General features: G+C 47.6%; 1 protein-coding gene across 2 annotated transcripts in view; it reads right to left on the reverse strand.

The window, feature by feature from the left end:
* The window catches only part of ppp1r16b (protein phosphatase 1, regulatory subunit 16B), a 217,541-nt gene that overhangs the window by 12,241 nt on the left and 185,608 nt on the right, over nucleotides 1-19,692 (reverse strand). For both annotated transcript variants that reach the window (XM_038803595.1, XM_038803596.1), the window contains exons 6-9: nucleotides 14,080-14,204; nucleotides 11,578-11,703; nucleotides 7,877-7,952; nucleotides 4,667-4,796 (exon numbers count right to left, since the gene is read on the reverse strand). In XM_038803595.1, coding sequence (XP_038659523.1) covers nucleotides 4,667-4,796; nucleotides 7,877-7,952; nucleotides 11,578-11,703; nucleotides 14,080-14,204 — 457 coding nt within the window. The remainder of the gene's footprint in view (nucleotides 1-4,666; nucleotides 4,797-7,876; nucleotides 7,953-11,577; nucleotides 11,704-14,079; nucleotides 14,205-19,692) is intronic.

Raw genomic sequence — 19,692 nt, forward strand, 5'->3', positions numbered from 1 at the left:
TGAAAGCTATCATCTGGTTCATCAACATCCTTTAGGGAAAGAAATCTGCCATCCTTGCCTGGTCTGGTCTACTTCTGACTCCAGACCCACAGCTGTGTGATTGACTCTTAACTGGCCTCTAGCATCTATTATATATATTTTTTATTTTTTATACATTTAAAGTGCCGGATTATTTTTTTCCAATGAGGGGGTAATTTAGCGTGGCCAATCTACCTACCCTGCACATCTTTGGGTTGTGGGGGTGAGACCCACGCAGACACAGTGAAAACGTGCAAACTCCACACGGAGAGTTATCCGGGGCCGGGAGCGAATCTGAGTCCTCGGCATTGTGAGACAACAGTGCTAACCAGTGCACCAGCGTACTGCCCTAGAATCTATTATAAAGGATGTGATAAATGGACACTTGGACAATCACGATCCGATTGGGCATAAAGTCAGCATGGATTTACGAATGGGAAATCATGTTTGACGAACTTGGAATTTTTGGAGGATGTTATAACAAAATTGATAGAGGAGAGTCGATGGACGTAGTACATTTGGATTTTCAGAAGGCCTTTGATAAAGTCCCCACAGGAGGTTGATTTGCAAAATAAAAGCACATAGGATAGGAGGCAATATACTGGCATGGATTGAGGACTGGCTACCAGACAGAAAGCAGAATAGGAATAAATGGGTCATTCACCTATTGGCAGGCTTTGGCTAGTGGGCTACCGTAAGGATCAGTTCTTGGGCAACAGCTGTTCACAATATATATTAATGATTTGGATGTGGGGACCAAATATAATATTTCCAAGTTGATGGATGGATATAAAGCTAGACAGGAATGTGCGTTGAGGGGAAGATGTAAAGCGGCTACAGGAGGATTTGGACAAACTCAGTAAGTGGGCAAGAACATGGCCGACGGAACATAACGTGGAAAAATGTGAGGTAATCCGCTTCGGTAGAAGGAACAGATGTACAGAGTATTTCCCAAATAAAAAGAAATTAGAAAATGTAAATGTACATAGGGACCTGGGTGGCCTTGCCCGTAAGTCACTGAAGGCTCACATGCAGGTGCAGCAAGTTATTAGGAAGGCTAATGAAATTTTAGCCTTTATCACAAGAGGATTTGAGTACAGGAGCAGTGAGGATTTACTTTAATTATATACATGTTTGGTTAGACCACACCCAGAGTCCTGCGTGCAATTTGGTCCCCTTACCTCAGAAAGAGTAGTATCCCCATTAGAGGGAGTACAACAAAGGTTCACCGGACTTGTTCCAGGGATGGTGGGAGTGTCTGATGTACCATCAATTGAACGCAAGCCGAGTTGTTGAACAAAAGTATGGCTTTAATCTACTAGATGTTAGCCCTGCGGCTGATTACAGTAGAAGGACGACCGCCGGGAGTACTGGGTATTTATACCCCGCCCTGGAGGCGGGGTTAACTCAGCCTCTCGACCAATCGGGGAGCCGTCACATGACTGGTCTGGCACATGACCGACCAGGGCCAATGGTAAGCCGGTGTTCTGCACCAATGGCAGGCAGCTATGCTAATCATACCACCACAATATCTTATGAAGAGAGATTGGGAAAACTGGGCCTGTATTCTCGAGAGTTTCAGAGAATGAGAGGTGATGTCATTGAACCTTCAAAACACTTAAAGGAATGGCGAGGGGTAGCTGCAGGTAAGATCTTTCCCTTGGTTGGGGAGTCTAGAACCAGGGGGCACAATTTCAAAATAAGGGGGAAGCCTTATGAGCAGAAACTTCTTAACACGGAGGTTGTGAATCTTTGGAATTCTCTACCCCAGGGAGCTGCGGAAGCTCAGTCATTGAGTATATTTAAGATAGAGATCGATAGATTTCTGATTGACAATAACATAAAGGGTTACGGGGATAGTGGGGGTATAAGACATTGAAATGTCCGATCAGCCACTATAGTATTCAATGGTGGAGCAGGTTCGAGGGCTGAATGGCCTACTTCTGTTCCGATGTTCCTAAGACAGCGCTTGAAATGTGAAAAGCCACAACACAGAATGTTTATCTGTCTAACACACAAACGTATTTGGAAAAAGACTTTGGACTCGTAACACATCACATGGCTGAGATGGTTATATTTGTCTTTTAAAAGAGCACGGATAAGCTCGGCAGAGACACAGACACCAGCTGAAAGCCACCAAACCAGCTGCAGTCAACCAAGCAGCCAAGGTAATTAGCAGAAATACCCTGAAGGTGGGAGACAGATTATCAAACTTGTTCCAATTTCAATATTCTCCTGAAAGCCAATCTCCTGGCAATTCAATTATAAGAAGCCTTGCAGCTTACTGAGAATCTTCTGCTTTCAAGGTCTTCAAAGCAGTCAAAGTATCAACTCATTTAAGAAACTACATGCCTGCCACAAAAGAGACGCTAATAATACCAAGTTATAACAGTATTTTTTCCATGTGCCACACTAAATCCCTTCTATTCGAATTAGTGTGCATCCTCTTCCAGTCAAGACTTTTATATCCTTTTGACCCCCATTGCCAGCATTTCTGCACCCTTGCCAGGCCCCAGTTTCCCACCCCTTGGTCTAGCCTCTGCCTTCCATTGTTCCTCCTCCTCCTCCTCCACCTCCTTGCCCCTCTACCTTCCATTGTGCGTCTTTTCCTATTGCTCCCCACTGTGTTCACCCGTCTCCCCTCATAGCCCTTGCACAGTCCTTCTTCCCCTTTGCACCCCCCCCACTTGTTTTTTTCATCCCCTCACTCCCCACCCCAGTGACGATGCTCATGTGTGAAAGTGGAGTTCTGCCTGAGTACCGCAACACAGTGGCGACCTCGTGGACAACGGTGTCAGCCACCGGGAGCAGAAGACCCCTAGCACTCCCCAACCCCAGGCTCAGTACTGAGTATAAAAGTGGAGGCCTGCATGAGTCCCACAGCACAGTGGTGTCCTTGTGGCCCAATGTCAGCAAAGAGCAGGAGGAGACCGACCGTACAGGCCCAGCGATGTGGCATTCATCACAAGATAATAATAATAATCACTTATTGTCACAAGTGGGCTTCAATGAAGTTACTGTGAAAAGCCCCTGGTCGCCACATTCCGGCGCCTGTTCGGGGAGGCTGGTACGGGAATTGAACCCGCGCTGCTGGCCTGGTTCTGCATTGCAAGCCAGCTATTTAGCCCACTGTGCTAAACTAGCCCAGAATGGCACAGCGCCATGGCAGGTAGGCTGGCAGGTAGACTATGTGTGTTGCCCCCACCTCAAAGTCACCAGCGAACCGAGGTCCGACTTGTGCACGCCGCACATTTCAAAAACGGTTTGAGCGCACCCGTGCCTGCCACAGGATGATTTTTACCACCTAGCACAGTGAGATTCGAGCCTGGAACCCCAGAACATTGCTTTAGGTTTGTGGTTTACCAGTTCAGTGACCTGGACCAGTGTTTTTCAAATGTTTTTTTTCCCGGGACCCACTTTTGCCAATTGGCCGACCTTTGGGACCCACCCCACATTCGCTGGCCCAGTCTATCCATTCGCTGGCCCAGTCTATCCATTCGCTGGCCCAGTCTATCCATTCTCTGGCCCAGTCTATCCATTCGCTGGCCCAGTCTATCCTGAGCCACGGCAGTGTTTGGGACACTAAAGTTTTCTTGCCCTAGGCAAGGGATGCAAACCAAACCGTCTAATTTTCCTGTTCACAATCACTATGCAGTAGCTCCTGGTGTATTAGCCTTACGTTATGTATCTATGTTATTGCCAGAGCAAAAACTGCTGTGAGAAATTTCCCCATGACTTCCAACGGTAATCCAACAAAACATGAGGAGATCGGAGGCGTTTCCACATCGCTAACAATTGTGAGAAGCCAAAGGAGCTTTTCTTTTGTGAAGGGTGGAAGACTGCACGCTCAGATATCAGAAAACTCATTACAGGTCATGAAATATTTACAAATGAATACTATCCCCCTATCTCTTAACTCCCTTGGCACCCAAAAATCTATCGACTTACATAGATAGATAGAATTTACAGTGCAGAAGGAGGCCATTCGGCCCTTCGAGTCTGCACTGGCTCTTGGAAAGAGCACCCTACCCAAGGTCAACACCTCCACCCTATCCCCATAACCCAGTAACCCCACCCAACACTAAGGGCAATTGTGGACACTAAGGGCAATTTATCATGGGCAATCCACCTAACCGGCACATCTTTGGACTGTGGGAGGAAACCGGAGCACCCGGAGGAAACCCACGCACACACGGGGAGGACGTGCAGACTCCGCACAGGCAGTGACCCAAGGCGGAATCGAACCTGGGACCCTGGAGCTGTGAAGCATTTGTGCTATCCACAATGCTACCGTGCTGCCCTGGAGACTTCTATTGAGTATGCACAGCAACCGAGCACCTACAGCTCCAATTCCGAGATTTACACACCTTTGAGTGAAGCGACGTTAGGGATCGTCTTGTCGTTTTCTCCTGCTTTGAGAGGATACATTTTGATCCAGCCGATTAGGAATTTGAGAGCGCCGGTTGTTCGCAACCAGCAATCAGTGGCACTCAGGGCAAATTCCATGTTACAAATAAGGACAGGATGGGAAAATCCACGATGACCAAGAAACCCAAAACTGTGACTTCTTTGGAAGGCAAAGTGCAGTTTAATCACTGAGCATTTCCATGGGATAAGTGCTTTGATTAAAAGGTGCGCATATACTAACCCTCGGCTTCCAGCACTCGAGGTCCTCCTGCATAGGGATGACTTGTTCTTGCTCTGGGACTTCAGGATGCTGTCGTGCTTGTGCTTGAGCTGTCGAAGCAAAACCTTGAACTCCTCGTCGTCGCAGAGGTCTGCAATAGAGACGTAACATTAGTCCACCTCAGACCAGGACAGCACAGCCCTGGATCATTGAAGGATTCATCTCAGGTGGTCTCCTTTCTACCTGTGCCATAGCTGAGTGGGCAGCTCCCTTACCTCTGAATCTGGAGATTGTGCCTTCGAGTCCCACTGCAAATTATTGAGTCTATATAATCTCGGCTGACACAAAGTGCCTGCACTGTAGGAGCATTGCACTGGTGGACGTGCTGTTTTTCAGATGAGATCATTCAATCAGAGTGCGGCCAAAGATTTGAGACTCAAATCTGCACAACAGTCAAAATTTACTTACAAATTCAAGATGATCTGATATAAGAAGAAAGTGAAAGAATAGAATCAAAGGGTATTTTATTTGAATTCCTTCATGGGATCTGGGATAGTATTTATTGCCCATCTCTAATTGCCCTTGAACTGAGTGGCTTGTTAGGCCTTTTCAGGGCACATTTTAAGAGACAACCACACTGTTGTGGGTCTTGGGGTCACATGTAGGCCAGGCCGGGTAAGGACGGCAGATTTCCTTCCCTTAAGGACATTACTGAACCAGATGGGTTTTTACGACAATCAACAATGGTTTCATGGTCATCATTAGACTTTTAATTCCAGATTCAAATTTCACCATTTGCGGTGGTGGGATTCGAACCCGGGTCCCCAGAGCATTACCCTGGGTCTCTGGAATATTAGTCCAGTGACAATACCACTGGGTCACCACCTCCCCTTAATAAAATGCGGGGTTTGGGGGAATCATCCTGACCTCTTGGTGGCATTCCCGTCGCCTGCCTGTCGTCGCCCCCAACTCGGGCACTTCAGGTGGCCACTCGAAGGCCACCTCCTGCCCAGCCTCCATTTTGAACCTGGTGGGAGAATTTCACCGGTGGTGGAGTGGGGAGGGGGGTCACGGGATAAACTACATAATCGAAGAAAAGCAAAGGTTTCTGCTTATAATCCTGGACACATTACCAGAACGGATCTAAACAGCAGAGCCAAAAAACATACTCGCAAGGCTGTCAGAGGCTAAACACACCCAATGAAAGTGCTCCAAAATACGAAAGCTGAAGTATCTACTAATGTCGATCTCATGATACCCATTGTAATAATAAGGCTGGAATAATAAGGCTGGAAAAGGCTGAAAACTGTGGCAGAGTCATTATTGTTATTTTCAATTAATTTTAAACGAAACAAAGGAAGGGTTTAATTGTCATGATTCGTCGACAGCTCCATTATAATGGGTATCATGAGATCGACATTAGTAGAGAAATGGTGCTTGGAAAATTGATGGGATTGAAGGCGGATAATCCCCAGGGTCTGAGAATCTGCATCCCAGAGTGCTGAAGGAGGTGGCTCTGGAAATAGTGGATGCATTGGTGGTCATCTTCCGGGATTCTATGGCCTCTGGAACTGTCCCTGTAGATTGGAGGGTAGCTCACGTCACTCCGATATTCAAAAAGGGAGGTAGAGAGAAAGCAGGGAATTATAGACCAGTAAGCCTAACATCGGTACTGGAGAAAATGCTTGAATCCATTATCAAGGACTTTCTAGAGGAACATTTAGAAAGCAGTGGCAGGATCAGTCAGAGTCAGCATGGATTTATGAAAGGAAAATCATGCTCGACAAATTTGTTGGAATTCTTTGAAGATGTAACCAGCATGTAACCAGTACAGTTGACAAGGGGGAGCCAGTCGATGTGGTATATTTGGACTTTCAGAAGGTGTTTGGCAAAGCCCGCATAAGAGATTATTGTGCAAGATTAAAGCGCATGGGATTTGGGGAAATGTATTGAGGTGGATAAAAAAACTGGTTGGCAGAGGGGAAACAAAGAGTAGGGTTTAATGGGTCCTTTTCAAATTGGCAGGCAGTAACTAGTGGGGTACCACAGGGATCGGTGCTGGGACCCCAGATATTCACAATATATATTAATGATTTGGATGAGGGAACAAAATGTTAACATCTCAAAGTTGCAGATGATACCAAATTAGGTGGGAGGGTGAATTGTGACGAGGATGCAGGGATCCTACAGCATGATCTGGACAGGATGGGCGAGTGGGCAAATCAATGGCAGATGCAGTATAATTTGGATAAGTGTGAGGTTATTCACTTTGGAAGCAAAAACAGGAAGGCAAATTACTACCTGAATGGTTGTAAATTGGGAAAGTGGAGTGTGCAGCGGGACCTGGGTGTCCTTGTGCACCATTCGCTGAAGGTAAGCATGCAGGTGCAGCAGGCGGTAAAGAAGGCTAATGGTATTTTGGCCTTCATTGCGAGAGGTTTCGAGTATAGAAGCAGGGATGTGTTGCTGCAATTGTACAGTGCCTTGGTGAAGCCACACTTGGAGTATTGTGTGCAGTTTTGGTCTCCTTCTCTGAGGAAGGATGTTGTTGCTCTCGAGGGAGTGCAGCGAAGGTTTACCAGACTGATTCCTGGGATGGTGGGACTGTCAGATGAGGAGAGATTGACTAGGTTGGGATTGTTCTCGCTGGAGTTCAGAAGAATGAGGGGGGGGGGGGGTGGATCTCATAGAGACTTATAAAATTCTAACAGGACTAGACAGGAGCAGGGAAGATGTTACCAATGATGGGTGTGTCCAGAACCAGGGGCCACAGTCTGAGGATTCAGGGTAAACCATTTTGGACAGAGATAAGGAGACCTTCTTCACAAAGAGTGGTGAGCCTGTGGAATTCATTACCACAGGAAGTAGTTGAAGCTAAAACCATGAATATATTCAAGAAGCGGCTGGTCATAGCATTTGGGGAGAATGGGATCAAAGGCAATGGGAGCGAGCAGGATTAGGCTACAGAGTTGGATGATCAGCCATGATAGTGATGAGTGGCGGAGCAGGCTCGAAGGGCCAAAAGACCTCCTCCTGCTCCTATCTTCTATATATCTGTATGTCACTACCAGAATGGTAGACAATGAACCAGATGCAAGTTTGCCTTTTTTTTGTTCTGCCGATTTCTATATTCCAATGAGAATTCAAGCTATGGTCCCTCTCCCTGCACCAGCCTTAATCTGGCACTACTTGGGCGAAGTGAATGACATCAACCGTACATCTGTGACTAACCAATTGGCGTTTCTTTCAAGTGCGTCTTGGCACCGAGACTTGCCCCATGAGCGGTCAGCAGTTCTGCGATTTGCATCTGCAAAGAGAAGGAACACAGTGTGTTTGAGTTGTATCATGGGACAACCAGAGAAGCTATTACACTTCCCCGATCCGTCTCAACTCTTCAAACCAGAGCTGTTGGGGATAGTGCGGAACAGAATGAGGTTTATCTGCTCCTTATGCATTGCCACATCTGTTCTGCAGATGGTTATGAATCACAAACACTTTAACACAGAAGGAAAAAACAGTAAAAAGGGGGAAATAAGAATACTGGTCCAAACCGGCCTTATGTATGTTAAAATGGAACACCAGTATAAATTGGGAATTAAGAATACTGGTACAAACTGTTTTTTCTCTTGTTCCTCAAGACAAATACAAGCGGAGAGAAATAATACAATCCCTACAGTGCAGAAGGAGGCCAGTCGGCCCATCAACTCTGCACCAACTCTCTGATAGAGCACTCCACCCAAGTTCACTCCCCGCCCTATCCCAATAACCCCTTGAGGGGCAATTTAGCATGGCCAATCCACCTAACCTACACATCTTTGGACTGTGGGAGGAAATCCACGTAGACTCGGGGAGAACACGCAAACTGCACACAGTCACCCAAGGCTGGAGTCGAACCCGGTTCCCTTGGCGCTGTGAGGCAGCAGTGCTAATCACTGTGCCACCCACCCTCCGTTGCATTTCAATTTTATCCTCAAGTTTTAACCTTCTGTAATCAAGAATTTATTGGGCATGTGAGTGAATATAACGCATTTTTTTCCCCAAACACTTTTATCCATCAGAAAGACACAAAAGGAAATCGCATGTTTCCCAATTTCAAAAATGCAACGAGCGCAATTAAGGTGCTGTGGGTTCCAATGTCTGTGTTCTCTTTATCAGTGCTGACATGTTTCAGGAAATTTGTCCTTGCTGCATTTCACCAGAGGAGGGAGTCACCACACGTTACACACACACCAGTATAATCATTGGGGAATGTGAAATCAGCACATATTTTGTTCAGACACAACTGTAACCTCTTCCTGGGTGTGGAACACTGTAATTAATATTATAACACAAGAATATGACTCTGCCAATGTCTGCATTGTATCATGAGCACGTAAAACTGTTTTTTAAAACAAATCACTCCTGGATTTTGAGTATCGCTGACCAGGTCAGTGTTTGTTACCCAAATGTAGTTTTCCCTGAGAAGCTTGTATTGGCGTTTCTCGAACGGCTGCAGTCCGTGTGGTGAAAACGTTCCCACAACGTTTTAAGGTGGGGAGTCCGGGATTTTGAAACAGAGACAATGAAAGAACAGGCGTATAACACCAGGTTGGGCTGGCAAACCTGAGGGATATTTCGAGTTGATGGTGATCCCCTGCACCCATTGCCCTTGTCCCAATAGGTAGCTTAGGTTGTGGGGGAGGGCAGCTCAGTGGTTAGACCTGTTGCCTCATTGCACCAAGGTCCCAAGTTCAATCCCGGCTCTGGGTCACTATCCATGCGGAGTTTGAACATTCTCCCCGTGTTTGAGTGGGTTTCGCCCCCACATCTCAAAGATGTGCAGGGTAAGGCAGAGCGATGGCGCAGTGGTTAGCATTGCTGCCTCACGGCGCCGAGGTCCCAGGTCCGTCCCCGGCCCCGAGTCACTGTCCGTGTGGAGTTTGCACATTCTCCCCGTGTCTGCGTGGGTGTCACCCCCACAACCCAAAGATGTGCCGGGTAGGTGGATTGGCCATGCTAAATTGCCCCTTAATTGGAAAAAAATGAATTGGGTACGCTAAATTAAAAAAAAAGCTTTGATTGTGGGCTTCGGAAGAGCTGGTGAAGCTTGGAGCTTTGTTAACAATATTACTGACAGGTGGAGTCTTAGCAACTTGTAATCACTTGGCTCCATTATAAAACCACGCGCTCCAGCCTGCAGGGCTGCCCATTTTTCAGACTCATTGACCCAGTTTGGAAAAATTCCAGATCTGCTCATCACTCAGACTCAAGGGCTCGGTTGGGAGAAATCTTCCAGTTCCCAGTTAGGTTGTATTCTACTTAAGGGAGAAGGTACTTCGTCATTTCCCATTTAAAAAAAAAATCTTTATTAGTGTCACAGGTAGGCTTACGTTAACACTGCAATGAAGTTACTGTGAAAATCCCCCAGTCGCCACACCCCGCCGCCTGTTCGGGTACACTGAGGGAGAATTCAGGTGTCCAATTCCCCGAACAGCACGTCTTTCGGGACTTGTGGGAGGAAACCGGAGCACCCGGAGAAAACCCACATAGACACGGGGAGAATGTGCAGACTCCGCACAACAGTGACCCAAGCCGGGAATCGAACCCGGTTCCCTGGCGCTGTGAGGCAACAGTGCTAACCTCTGTGCTACCAGGATGATCTATCTGATATTGCTCTTCCAGATGGAGGACAAGTTATGGAGGAGAATGGCTTGCAAGGCAAGAGTGGTTCAAGCAGAGAAAGAGATTGAAAATCAAACAGTCGCATATGTTTAGAGTTCTTATTGTACATCTTTTCCACATTCCATCTTTCTAGTCCTCCCGAATCCCTGAATCATTCCAGCTAAAGTTGGGGAGATGCAGACAGGAAACAAGTGGCCTACCATTTATCAATGCTACTCTGCACGGCAAAATGTGCAATAAATGTTTTGTCACCTTCTTCTCAGATCAGGAATGTGTCACATCAGAACCTCACGCTCCATTCCGTATGCCCTGCTGCCATTGTGCCAAGACAATGGTATTTACTCTCACCATATGGAATTGTACTACAACAGACCACATCCTGATCGCTTTCACAGGCCTCCTGATCCAAGTGTGATTCCTAATGGGACGTGTTCTCGTCGAGTGCAGCTGAACACATAGTCAAGATGTTTGCTGAATAGAAAATATTCAAAACTCACCCCTCGCTGATCCAAAAAGAAAATGCTGTGACGATTGTACGACAAAATGTAAATGGTGATGTGTCCCCGCATTTGGGGAGAGTGGCCTATTTTTTTCCAGCTCTTCTGGTATAAATAGGCTAGTTCCTGAATTAAGTTGAGAAATTTTCTAAGTATTTGGAGCACTAATTGACCAGGGATACAAGTAAAGGCCTCTTGATTTGAGCTGTTTCTGACTGGAGTTTGGGTGTAAAGTATTCCACGGCGCTACTCAAAGGAAGAGCAAAGGTCAGGGGCGGCACGGTGGTGCGGTGGTTAGCACTGCTACCTCACGTTGCTGAGGACCCGGGTTCGATCCTGGCCCCGGGTCACTGTCCGTGAGGAGTTTGCACATTCGCCCCGTGTCTGAGTGGGCCTCACCCCCCACAACCCAAAGGTGTGCAGGCTAGGTGGATTGGCCACGCTAAGTTGCCCCTTTATTGGACTAAAAAGAATTGGGCACAAAAGAAGAGCCGTGGACTTGCCTGCAGTGTCCTGTCCAATATCTGTCCCTCAACCAACATTGTTGAAACAGATTATCTGTTCTTTATCACGTTGTGGCAGCTGTCTGGGTGAAAATTGCCGGTCATATTTCCGACATTACAACAGTGACTATGCTCAGAAAGTACTTAATTGGCCTTTAATGGACATTCTGAGGATGTGAAAGGTGCTATACAAATGCAGTTTTTCCTTTCCTTCTTTCTAAGCAATACACACACAAGGTACCAACGTGCCAAGTTATGGGCAGTAACTGACCTGGCCCCAGCAGGCAGCGGCGTGCAGTGGTTCCCATCCATCGTGGTCCTTGATGTTTACCTTGGCCCCATGTTCGAGCAGCAGCTCAGCCACCGTGCAGTAACCGTTGGCAGCGACTATGTGTAGCTGAGGGAGAGGGAAGAAAAAAGAAACCCCCCTTACACAGACTGGTCACTGGCCAACAGATCAATAACATGTTTGATAATCAGCTGCATTTTCTGAAGAAAAGATAGAATCATAGAATTTACAGTGCAGAAGGAGGCCATTCGGCCCATCGAGCCTGCACCGGCCCTTGGAAAGTGTACCCAACCTAAGCCCACACCTCCACCCTATCCCCGTAACCCAGTAACCCCACCTAAGCTTTTTGGGCACTAAGGGGCAATTTAGCCTGGCCAATCCACCTAACCTGCACATCTTTGGACTGTGGGAGGAAACCGGAGCACCCGGAGGAAACCCACGCAGACCCCGGGAGAACGTGCAGACTCGGCACAGACAGTGACCCAAGCTGGGAATCGATCCTGGGGCCCTGGAGCTGTGAAGCAACTATGCTAACCACTGTGCTACCATGCTGCCCTAAGATACACCACGAGATCTCCCCACAGAGGAAATAAAGCAACAGGAGAGGAGTTGCTTATATAAGAGAAAGGGTGGCCTGTCTTGTGACATCTTGTTCAGGTAAAGGTGCTATATAAATGCAACTAGCTGTTGTGGTGATTCTATATATGGTGTTAAGTTGCTTACAGGGTAGAACGTGACAATATTATGGGACAAAACCTGCACTTTAAACACATGAAAGAGCACTGGGATTTATAATGCTGTGCCTTGCTGTCCTCATCATTGTTGAAGCCTCATGTTTTCAAGATGTAGCGAGCCACTTTGCTCTGGGCCAATCACCATTACTGATTGCTGCTTTGACACACGTTATGAAGGGCTTTGAAATCCGGGTAGCAAGCTTCAGGCAACAATATCTTTAACAGCTGTGATCTAAAGGTAACATCCACAAACCTCTCAACCTCAGCGGCACTGAACACCTGCGACTTAGTCCCCCCCCCCACTAAGCCACCGCACTAAAAACCCTCTGAACAATGGCAAGCCTGAGCCAAAAAAGGGGATGAAAATGCAAATCGGGATTGAAACATAGGATGAAAGTAAGCGAGTTAACATCCTGAATGATTATTCGTTTCAAACATTCATAAGGGGGGGGGGGGGGGGGGGCAACATCTCATGAACAACATCTCATCCCTCAGCAGCAACGTTGGATAATTAACTGGACCACCTAAAAAAAAAAGTGCAATGCAAGATAATTAATCACAGAATTAGCGTCAGATTTAAAAGACAGTCGTGGTCGGGGTCAATCAGACAAATTCTCTTCGAACGCATGGTATTTGTTGCAGAATGCTTTGAGGGTGCGAGGGAGAAGATGCAAATGAAAGAAAAACACTAATGTGGGGACCATTTTCCTCAAAGGATCACAAAACAGCTCCAGCCAACCACAAGGCATGGACCCAAATATCAGATTGCGCCTTCTAGGTCAGAATGCCTACCCCAGTGTAGGCTAACCTGCTTCAACAGCGCACACCATGTCGACAATGTTTGTGCCAGGATTGGGCTTGAGATAAGGCCATAACATTCAGTCATGCTCACCTCATAGTTGTCTGATTGTTTTAATTTTAATTTTTTAAAGTTGTGGGAATTCGGGAATTCAAACTGTGACTGATGTTGCAACGAGCATGACTTTGGCTCCCACATTGGGGTGATGCTACTTTCTGATTCATCCAATAGCAGGGCCGCTCTTCCAAGTTGGCCTGGATTGGATCTTATAGAATCTTAGAATTTACAGTGCAGAAGGAGGCCCATCGATTCTGCGCTGTCCCCTGGAAAGAGCATCCCACTTAAGCTCAGGCCTCCACCCTATCCCCGTAACCCAGTAACAGCCCCCACTCTTTTGGACACTAAGGGCAATTTAGCATGGCCAATCCACCTAACCTGGGGCAGCACGGTAGCATAGTGGTTAGCATAAATGCTTCACAGCTCCAGGGTCCCAGGTTCGATTCCCGGCTGGGTCACTGTCTGTGCGGAGTCTGCACGTCCTCCCCGTGTGTGTGTGGGTTTCCTCCGGGCGCTCCGGTTTCCTCCCACAGTCCAAAGATGTGCGGGTTAGGTGGATTGGCCATGCTAAATTGCCCGTAGTGTCCTAAAAAGTAAGGTTAAGGGGGGGATTGTTGGGTTACGGGTATAGGGTGGATACGTGGGTTTGAGTAGGGTGATCATGGCTTGGCACAACATCGAGGGCCGAAGGGCCTGTTCTGTGCTGTACTGTTCTATGTTCTATCTTTGGACTGTGGGAGGAAACCCACGCAGGCACGGGGAGAACGTGCAAAGTCCGCACAGGCAGTCACCCGAGACCAGAATTGAACCCGGGACCCTGGAGCTGTGAGGCAGCAGTGCTAACCACCGCGCCACCATGCCGCCCAATCTAGCAATCTTGCCAATTCTACTTACCAAGGTGCCTCCCTGTGCGTCTCTTGCATCCAGATCAGTGCCGTCCTGAATGCCCTCTCTGATGTCTATGATCATTTGCCGCTCTACCGCTGTGCGGGTTTGGTCGACTTTCTCCTGAGTGATCCCTGAGCGAGGATTGAAGATGAGAGTTTGTTAGTTCCCAGCAGAAATCTCAGCAGTCTGTCCGACACCAATCACATTCAAACCATGGAAAAAAACTTGCAGGGAATTTGGTAACATTATGGATGCAATTTCTTTCCCCCAAGGCCATGAAAGAAAACAGTAAGGAGTCCAGTATTGCACATGCAGGAAATGAAAACATTTTGGGTGGGTGTAGAATTTTTAGAAGCTGACCAAAGTGAGAGCTGTTAATTATTATTTTTTTTCTTTCTTTTTTAAAATAAATTTAGAGTACCCAATTCATTTTTTTCCAATTAAGGGTCAATTTAGCGTGGCCAATCCACTTACCCTGCACATCTTTTGGGTCGTGGGGGCGAAACCCACGCAAAGATGGGGAGAATGTGCAAACTCCACACGGACAGTGACTCAGAGCCGGGATCGAACCTGTGACCCCGGCACTGTGAGACCGCAGTGCTAACCACTGTGCCATCATGCTGCCCTGGAGCTGTTAATAATTGATGGTCATTTTGATTGAAAATATGGTTGTTACATGGCTTTTTTGTAGATTGGGAATTGAAGTGTTCCCCTTGGCTTTGAACAAGAAAACTATTTTGCCTTTGAGATGTAATTATAGTTGGCCATCTGCTGTGCTCGAGTAGCTGAAAGTAATATAACAGAGGATCACTGGAAAAAACAGTAACTATTGCGAAGGCAGGGTATGTCTGTTACTTTAAGCTGTTCTGCAGCAATTGGCTGCTAATGTAAGGCAAACACAATATAAATATTTTCCTTCTTGTTGATGAATTTGTAGGTCTCGCGTAGAAAGTCTGCACAAAAAAGTGGTATGAAAGAATCCATGGAATTGGCGGTAAATCGGGTAAATGACATGCCCTTCCTCCCCTCCACCCCTAAATTCTCAAAGACAGATTACACTCAAGAGCTGAACAGGATTTGGGTTTCCAAGTCCAGTTCCTGAAGGTTTCTCCACCTCCAACTATCTTTCTCTGCCAGCCAAACAGCCCATTTTCCATCCTCCAATATGTTTACAACTGATAAATACATGCACTCGTGTGGTTTTTCCTCCAGGGTGTGCTCGCAGTAGTCTCTGTAGTATAAAGGGTTAATGTTAAATATGTAAATCGTCACTACATCATCAGTAATCACATGCCAACAGAGCATGGAACGCGATAGTTCAATGTAGAACCTCGTGCCAAGCCTGTACTGTACATGGTTAGTATAATATTCAATGAAAGGCAGAGTTTATCATCCTTGCCTCCAGCATTATCTGTAAGACCAGATCATGAAAGACCCCTGAGACCCATAACAATGAAAACAGAGTTTCCAGCAGATTAATCTTTCATTCCTGCAGTTTCCAGGAGGATTGGCAAACTTAATAGCATTAATTAGTCTTATTTATACATAGGAATACATTGGGATACATGGCTCAAAGTACCAGTCCATCCTAGTATTTATCCGCTACCCGAGCCTCCTACCATCTTTTCTCATCTAAATCTATCATCGTAACCATCGAGCGCGATCTACCGGCCATGTTGCATTCGAGTGAGAGTGTAGGGTGGCCTGTTGATTTTGGGAGCGTCCTCCGCGGGCGTCCTGGCAGCCTTTGCGCCTCACGGGAAATACCCAAGTCCTATCAGAATCAGAATCCCCCCCCAAAAGGGATGTGACCAAACATAAGAACTAGGAGTAGCCTAGTTCTCGAGCCTGCCCCTCATGGCTGATCTTTTGTGGACTCAGCTCCACTTTCCAGCCAGAACACCATAACCCTTAATCCCTTTATTCTTAAAAAAAGCTATCTATCTTTATCTTAAAAACATTTAATGAAGGAGCCTCAGCTGCTTCACTGGGCAAAGAATTCCATAGATTCACAATCCTTTGGGTGAAGAAGTTCCTCCTAAACTCAGTCCTAAATCTACTTCCCCTTATTTTGAGGCTATGTCCCCTAGTTCTGCTTTCACCCACCAGTGGAAACAACCTGCCCGCATCTATCCTATCTATTCCCTTCATAATTCTATATGTTTCTATAAGATTCCCCCCCGCATCCTTCTAAATCTGTACACGTACAGTCCCAGTCTACTCAACCTCTCCTCGTAATCCAACCCCTTCAGCTCTGGGATTAACCTAGTGAATCTCATCTGCACACCCTCCAGCGCCAGTATGTCCTTTCTCAGGTAAGGAGACCAAAACTGAACACAATACACTAGGTGTGGCCTCACTAACACCTTTTACAATTGCAGCATAACCTCCCTAGTGTTAAACTCCATCCCTCTAGCAATGAAGGACAAAACTCCATTTGCCTTCTTAATCACCTGTTGCACCTGTAAACCAAACTTTTACGACTCATGCACTAGCACACCCAGGTCTCTCTGCACAACCGCATGTTTTAATATTTTATCATTTAAATACTAATCCCTTTTGCTGTTATTCCTACCAAAATGGATAACCTCACATTTGTCAACATTGTATTCCATCTGTCAGACCCTAGCCTATTCACTTATCCAAATCCCTCTGCAGACTTCCGGTATCCTCTGCACTTTTTGCTTTACCACTCATCTTAGTGTCGTCTGCAAACTTGGACACATTGCCCTTGGTCCCCAACTCCAAATCATCTATGTAAATTATGAACAATTGTGGGTCCAATACTGATCCCTGAGGGACACCACAAGCTACTGATTGCCAACCAGAGTAACACCCATTAATCCCCACTCTTTGCTTTCTATTAACCAATCCTCTATCCATGCTACTACTTTACCCTTAATGCCATGCATCTTTATCTTATGCAGCAACCTTTTGTGTGGCATCTTGTCAAAAGCTTTCTGGAAATCCAGATATACCACATCCATTGGCTCCCCGTTATCTACTGCACTGGTAATGTCCTCAAAAAATTCCACTAAATTAGTTAGGCACGACCTGCCGTTTATGAACCCATGCTGCTTCTGCCCAATGGGACAATTTCCATCCAGATGCCTCGCTATTTCTTCCTTGATGATAGATTCCATCATCTTCCCGACTACCGAAGTTAAGCTAACTGGCCTATAATTACCCGCTTTCTGCCTACCTCCTTTTTTAAACAGTGGTGTCACGTTTGCTAATTTCCAATCCGCCGGGACCACCCCAGAGTCTAGAGAATTTTGGTAAATTAGCACTGGTGCATTTGCAATTTCCCTAGCCATCTCTTTTAGAGCACGTGCCTATGCAGGTTTTAAACTATGTAGGCTGGCTTACCCAGGATCTACTGGCCTTCTGGGATCTACCCTCAGTGTAGAAAACCTGGCTATGTGCGGCCTCGGCCGTGTGTTCCCCACTGAGGTCCCTTATCCAACATTGAATAGCCACGTGTTTCTCGCCGCTGTTAGTGACGTTTGATAGCGGTGGGGAACTTGCCGCCAGACTCGGCGAGTAATTCCCTGCAAAACCCGCCACAGATGAATTGAGAAATTCTTCCGTTAAATTCTGCCCGTCTTTTAAAATATGTATTCAAAGGATGAGTACATGACCTAGTCCTGGCCTAGTTCCCTATCGTTGAGCCAGAAAGTCGAGGAAAGGTTGCCACCTCCTAAAGAACCCTTGCACCGACCCCCTCAGGGCGAATTTGACCTTCTCCAGCTTAATGAATCCCGCCATGTCATTGATCCAGGTCTCCACGCTTGGGGGTCTCGCATCTTTTCATTGCAACAAGATCCTCCGCCGGGCTACTGGGGACGCAAAGGCCAAAACACCGACCTCTTTCGCCTCCTGCACTCCCGGCTCCACTCCAACCCCAAATATCGCGAGTCCCCAGCCTGGCTTGACCCTGGACCCTACCACCCTCGACACCGTCCTCGCCAATCCCCTGCCAGAATTCCCCCAGTGCCGGTCATGCCCAAAACATATGGGCATGGTTCGCTGGGCTCCCCGAACACCTAATGCACCTGTCCTCACCCCCAAAAAACCTGCTCATCCTCGTCCCGGACATATGAGCCCTGTGCAGTACCTTGAACTGGATGAGGCTAAGCCTCGCACATGAAGAGGAGTTCACCCTCTCCAGGGCGTCCGCCCATGTCCCCTCCTCAATCTGCTCCCCCAGCTCCACTTCCCACTTAGCCTTCAGCTCCTCTACTGATGCCTCCTCCACCTCCTGCATCACCTAGTAGATGTCAGACACCTTCCCATCCCCAACCCACACCCCCGAAAGCACCCTATCCCTTACCCCCCGCGGGGGCAGCAAAGGGAATCCCTCCACCTGCCGCCTAGCAAACGCCTTGACCTGAAGGTACCTGAACATATTCCCCGGGGGGAGCTCAAACCTCTCCTCCAGCTCACCCAGGCTCGCAAACCTCCCGTCAATGAACAGGTCTCCCAACTTCCTTATGCCCGCCCTGTGCCACCCCAGGAACCCGCCATCAATGTTCCCTGGGACAAACCGCTGGTTCCCCCGCAGCGGGGCCTCCACCGAGTCCCGCACTCTACCCCTGTGTCGCCTCCACTGCCCCCAAATCTTGAGGGTAGCCGCCACCACCGGGCTCGTGGTGGACCTCGTTGGAGGGAGCGGCAACAGCGCCGTTACCAGTGCCTTCAGGCTCGTGCCTCCGCAGGACGCCATCTCCATCCTTTTCCATGCTGCCCCCTCCCCATCCATTACCCACTTGCGTACCATCGAGACATTAGCCACCCAATAGTACCCAGAGAGGTTGAGCAGCGCCAGCCCCCCTCCATCCCTGCCCCGCTCCAAAAAGACCCTCGTTACCCTCGGAGTCCCATGCGCCCAAACAAATCCCGTGATGCTGCTGTTCACCCTCCTAAAAAAGGCCCTCGGAATAAAAATGGGGAGGCACTGAAACAAAAACAAAAACCTCGGGAGCACCGTCATTTTAACGGACTGTACTCTACCCGCCAACGACAATGGCAGCATGTCCCACCTTTTAAACGCCTCCTCCATCTGCTTCACCAACCTAGTAAAATTAAGCTTATGCAAAGTCCCCCAACTCCTAGCCACCTGAACCCCCAGGTACCTAAAACTCCTCACTGCCCTTTTTAGCGGGAGCCTACCAATCCCCTCCTCCTGATCACCCGGGTGTACAACAAACAGCTCGCTCTTGCCCAGGTTCAACTTGTAGCCCGAGAAACTCCCAAACTCAGCAAGAATGTGGCGACTAGGGGCTATTCACAGTAACTTCATTGAAGCCTACTTGTGACAATAAGCGATTTTCATTTCATTTCATTTTCAGAATCTCCATCACCTTCTGCATTCCCCCCACCAGGTCTGCTACATACAGCAACAAGTCATCTGCATACAGCGACACTCGTGCTCCTCCCCACCCAGCACCAGACCCCTCCACTTCCCGACTCCCTTAGCGCCATGGCCAGAGGCTCAATTGCCAACGCAAAAAGCAAGTGGGACAGGGGGCACCCCTGCCTCATCCCACGGTAGAGCCTGAAGTACTCGGACCTCCTCCCATTTGTCGCTACACTCGCCATCGGGGCATCGTACAGCAA

This window comes from Scyliorhinus canicula, chromosome 7 (genome assembly GCF_902713615.1).
Source record: "Scyliorhinus canicula chromosome 7, sScyCan1.1, whole genome shotgun sequence".
Lineage (NCBI taxonomy): Eukaryota > Metazoa > Chordata > Chondrichthyes > Carcharhiniformes > Scyliorhinidae > Scyliorhinus > Scyliorhinus canicula.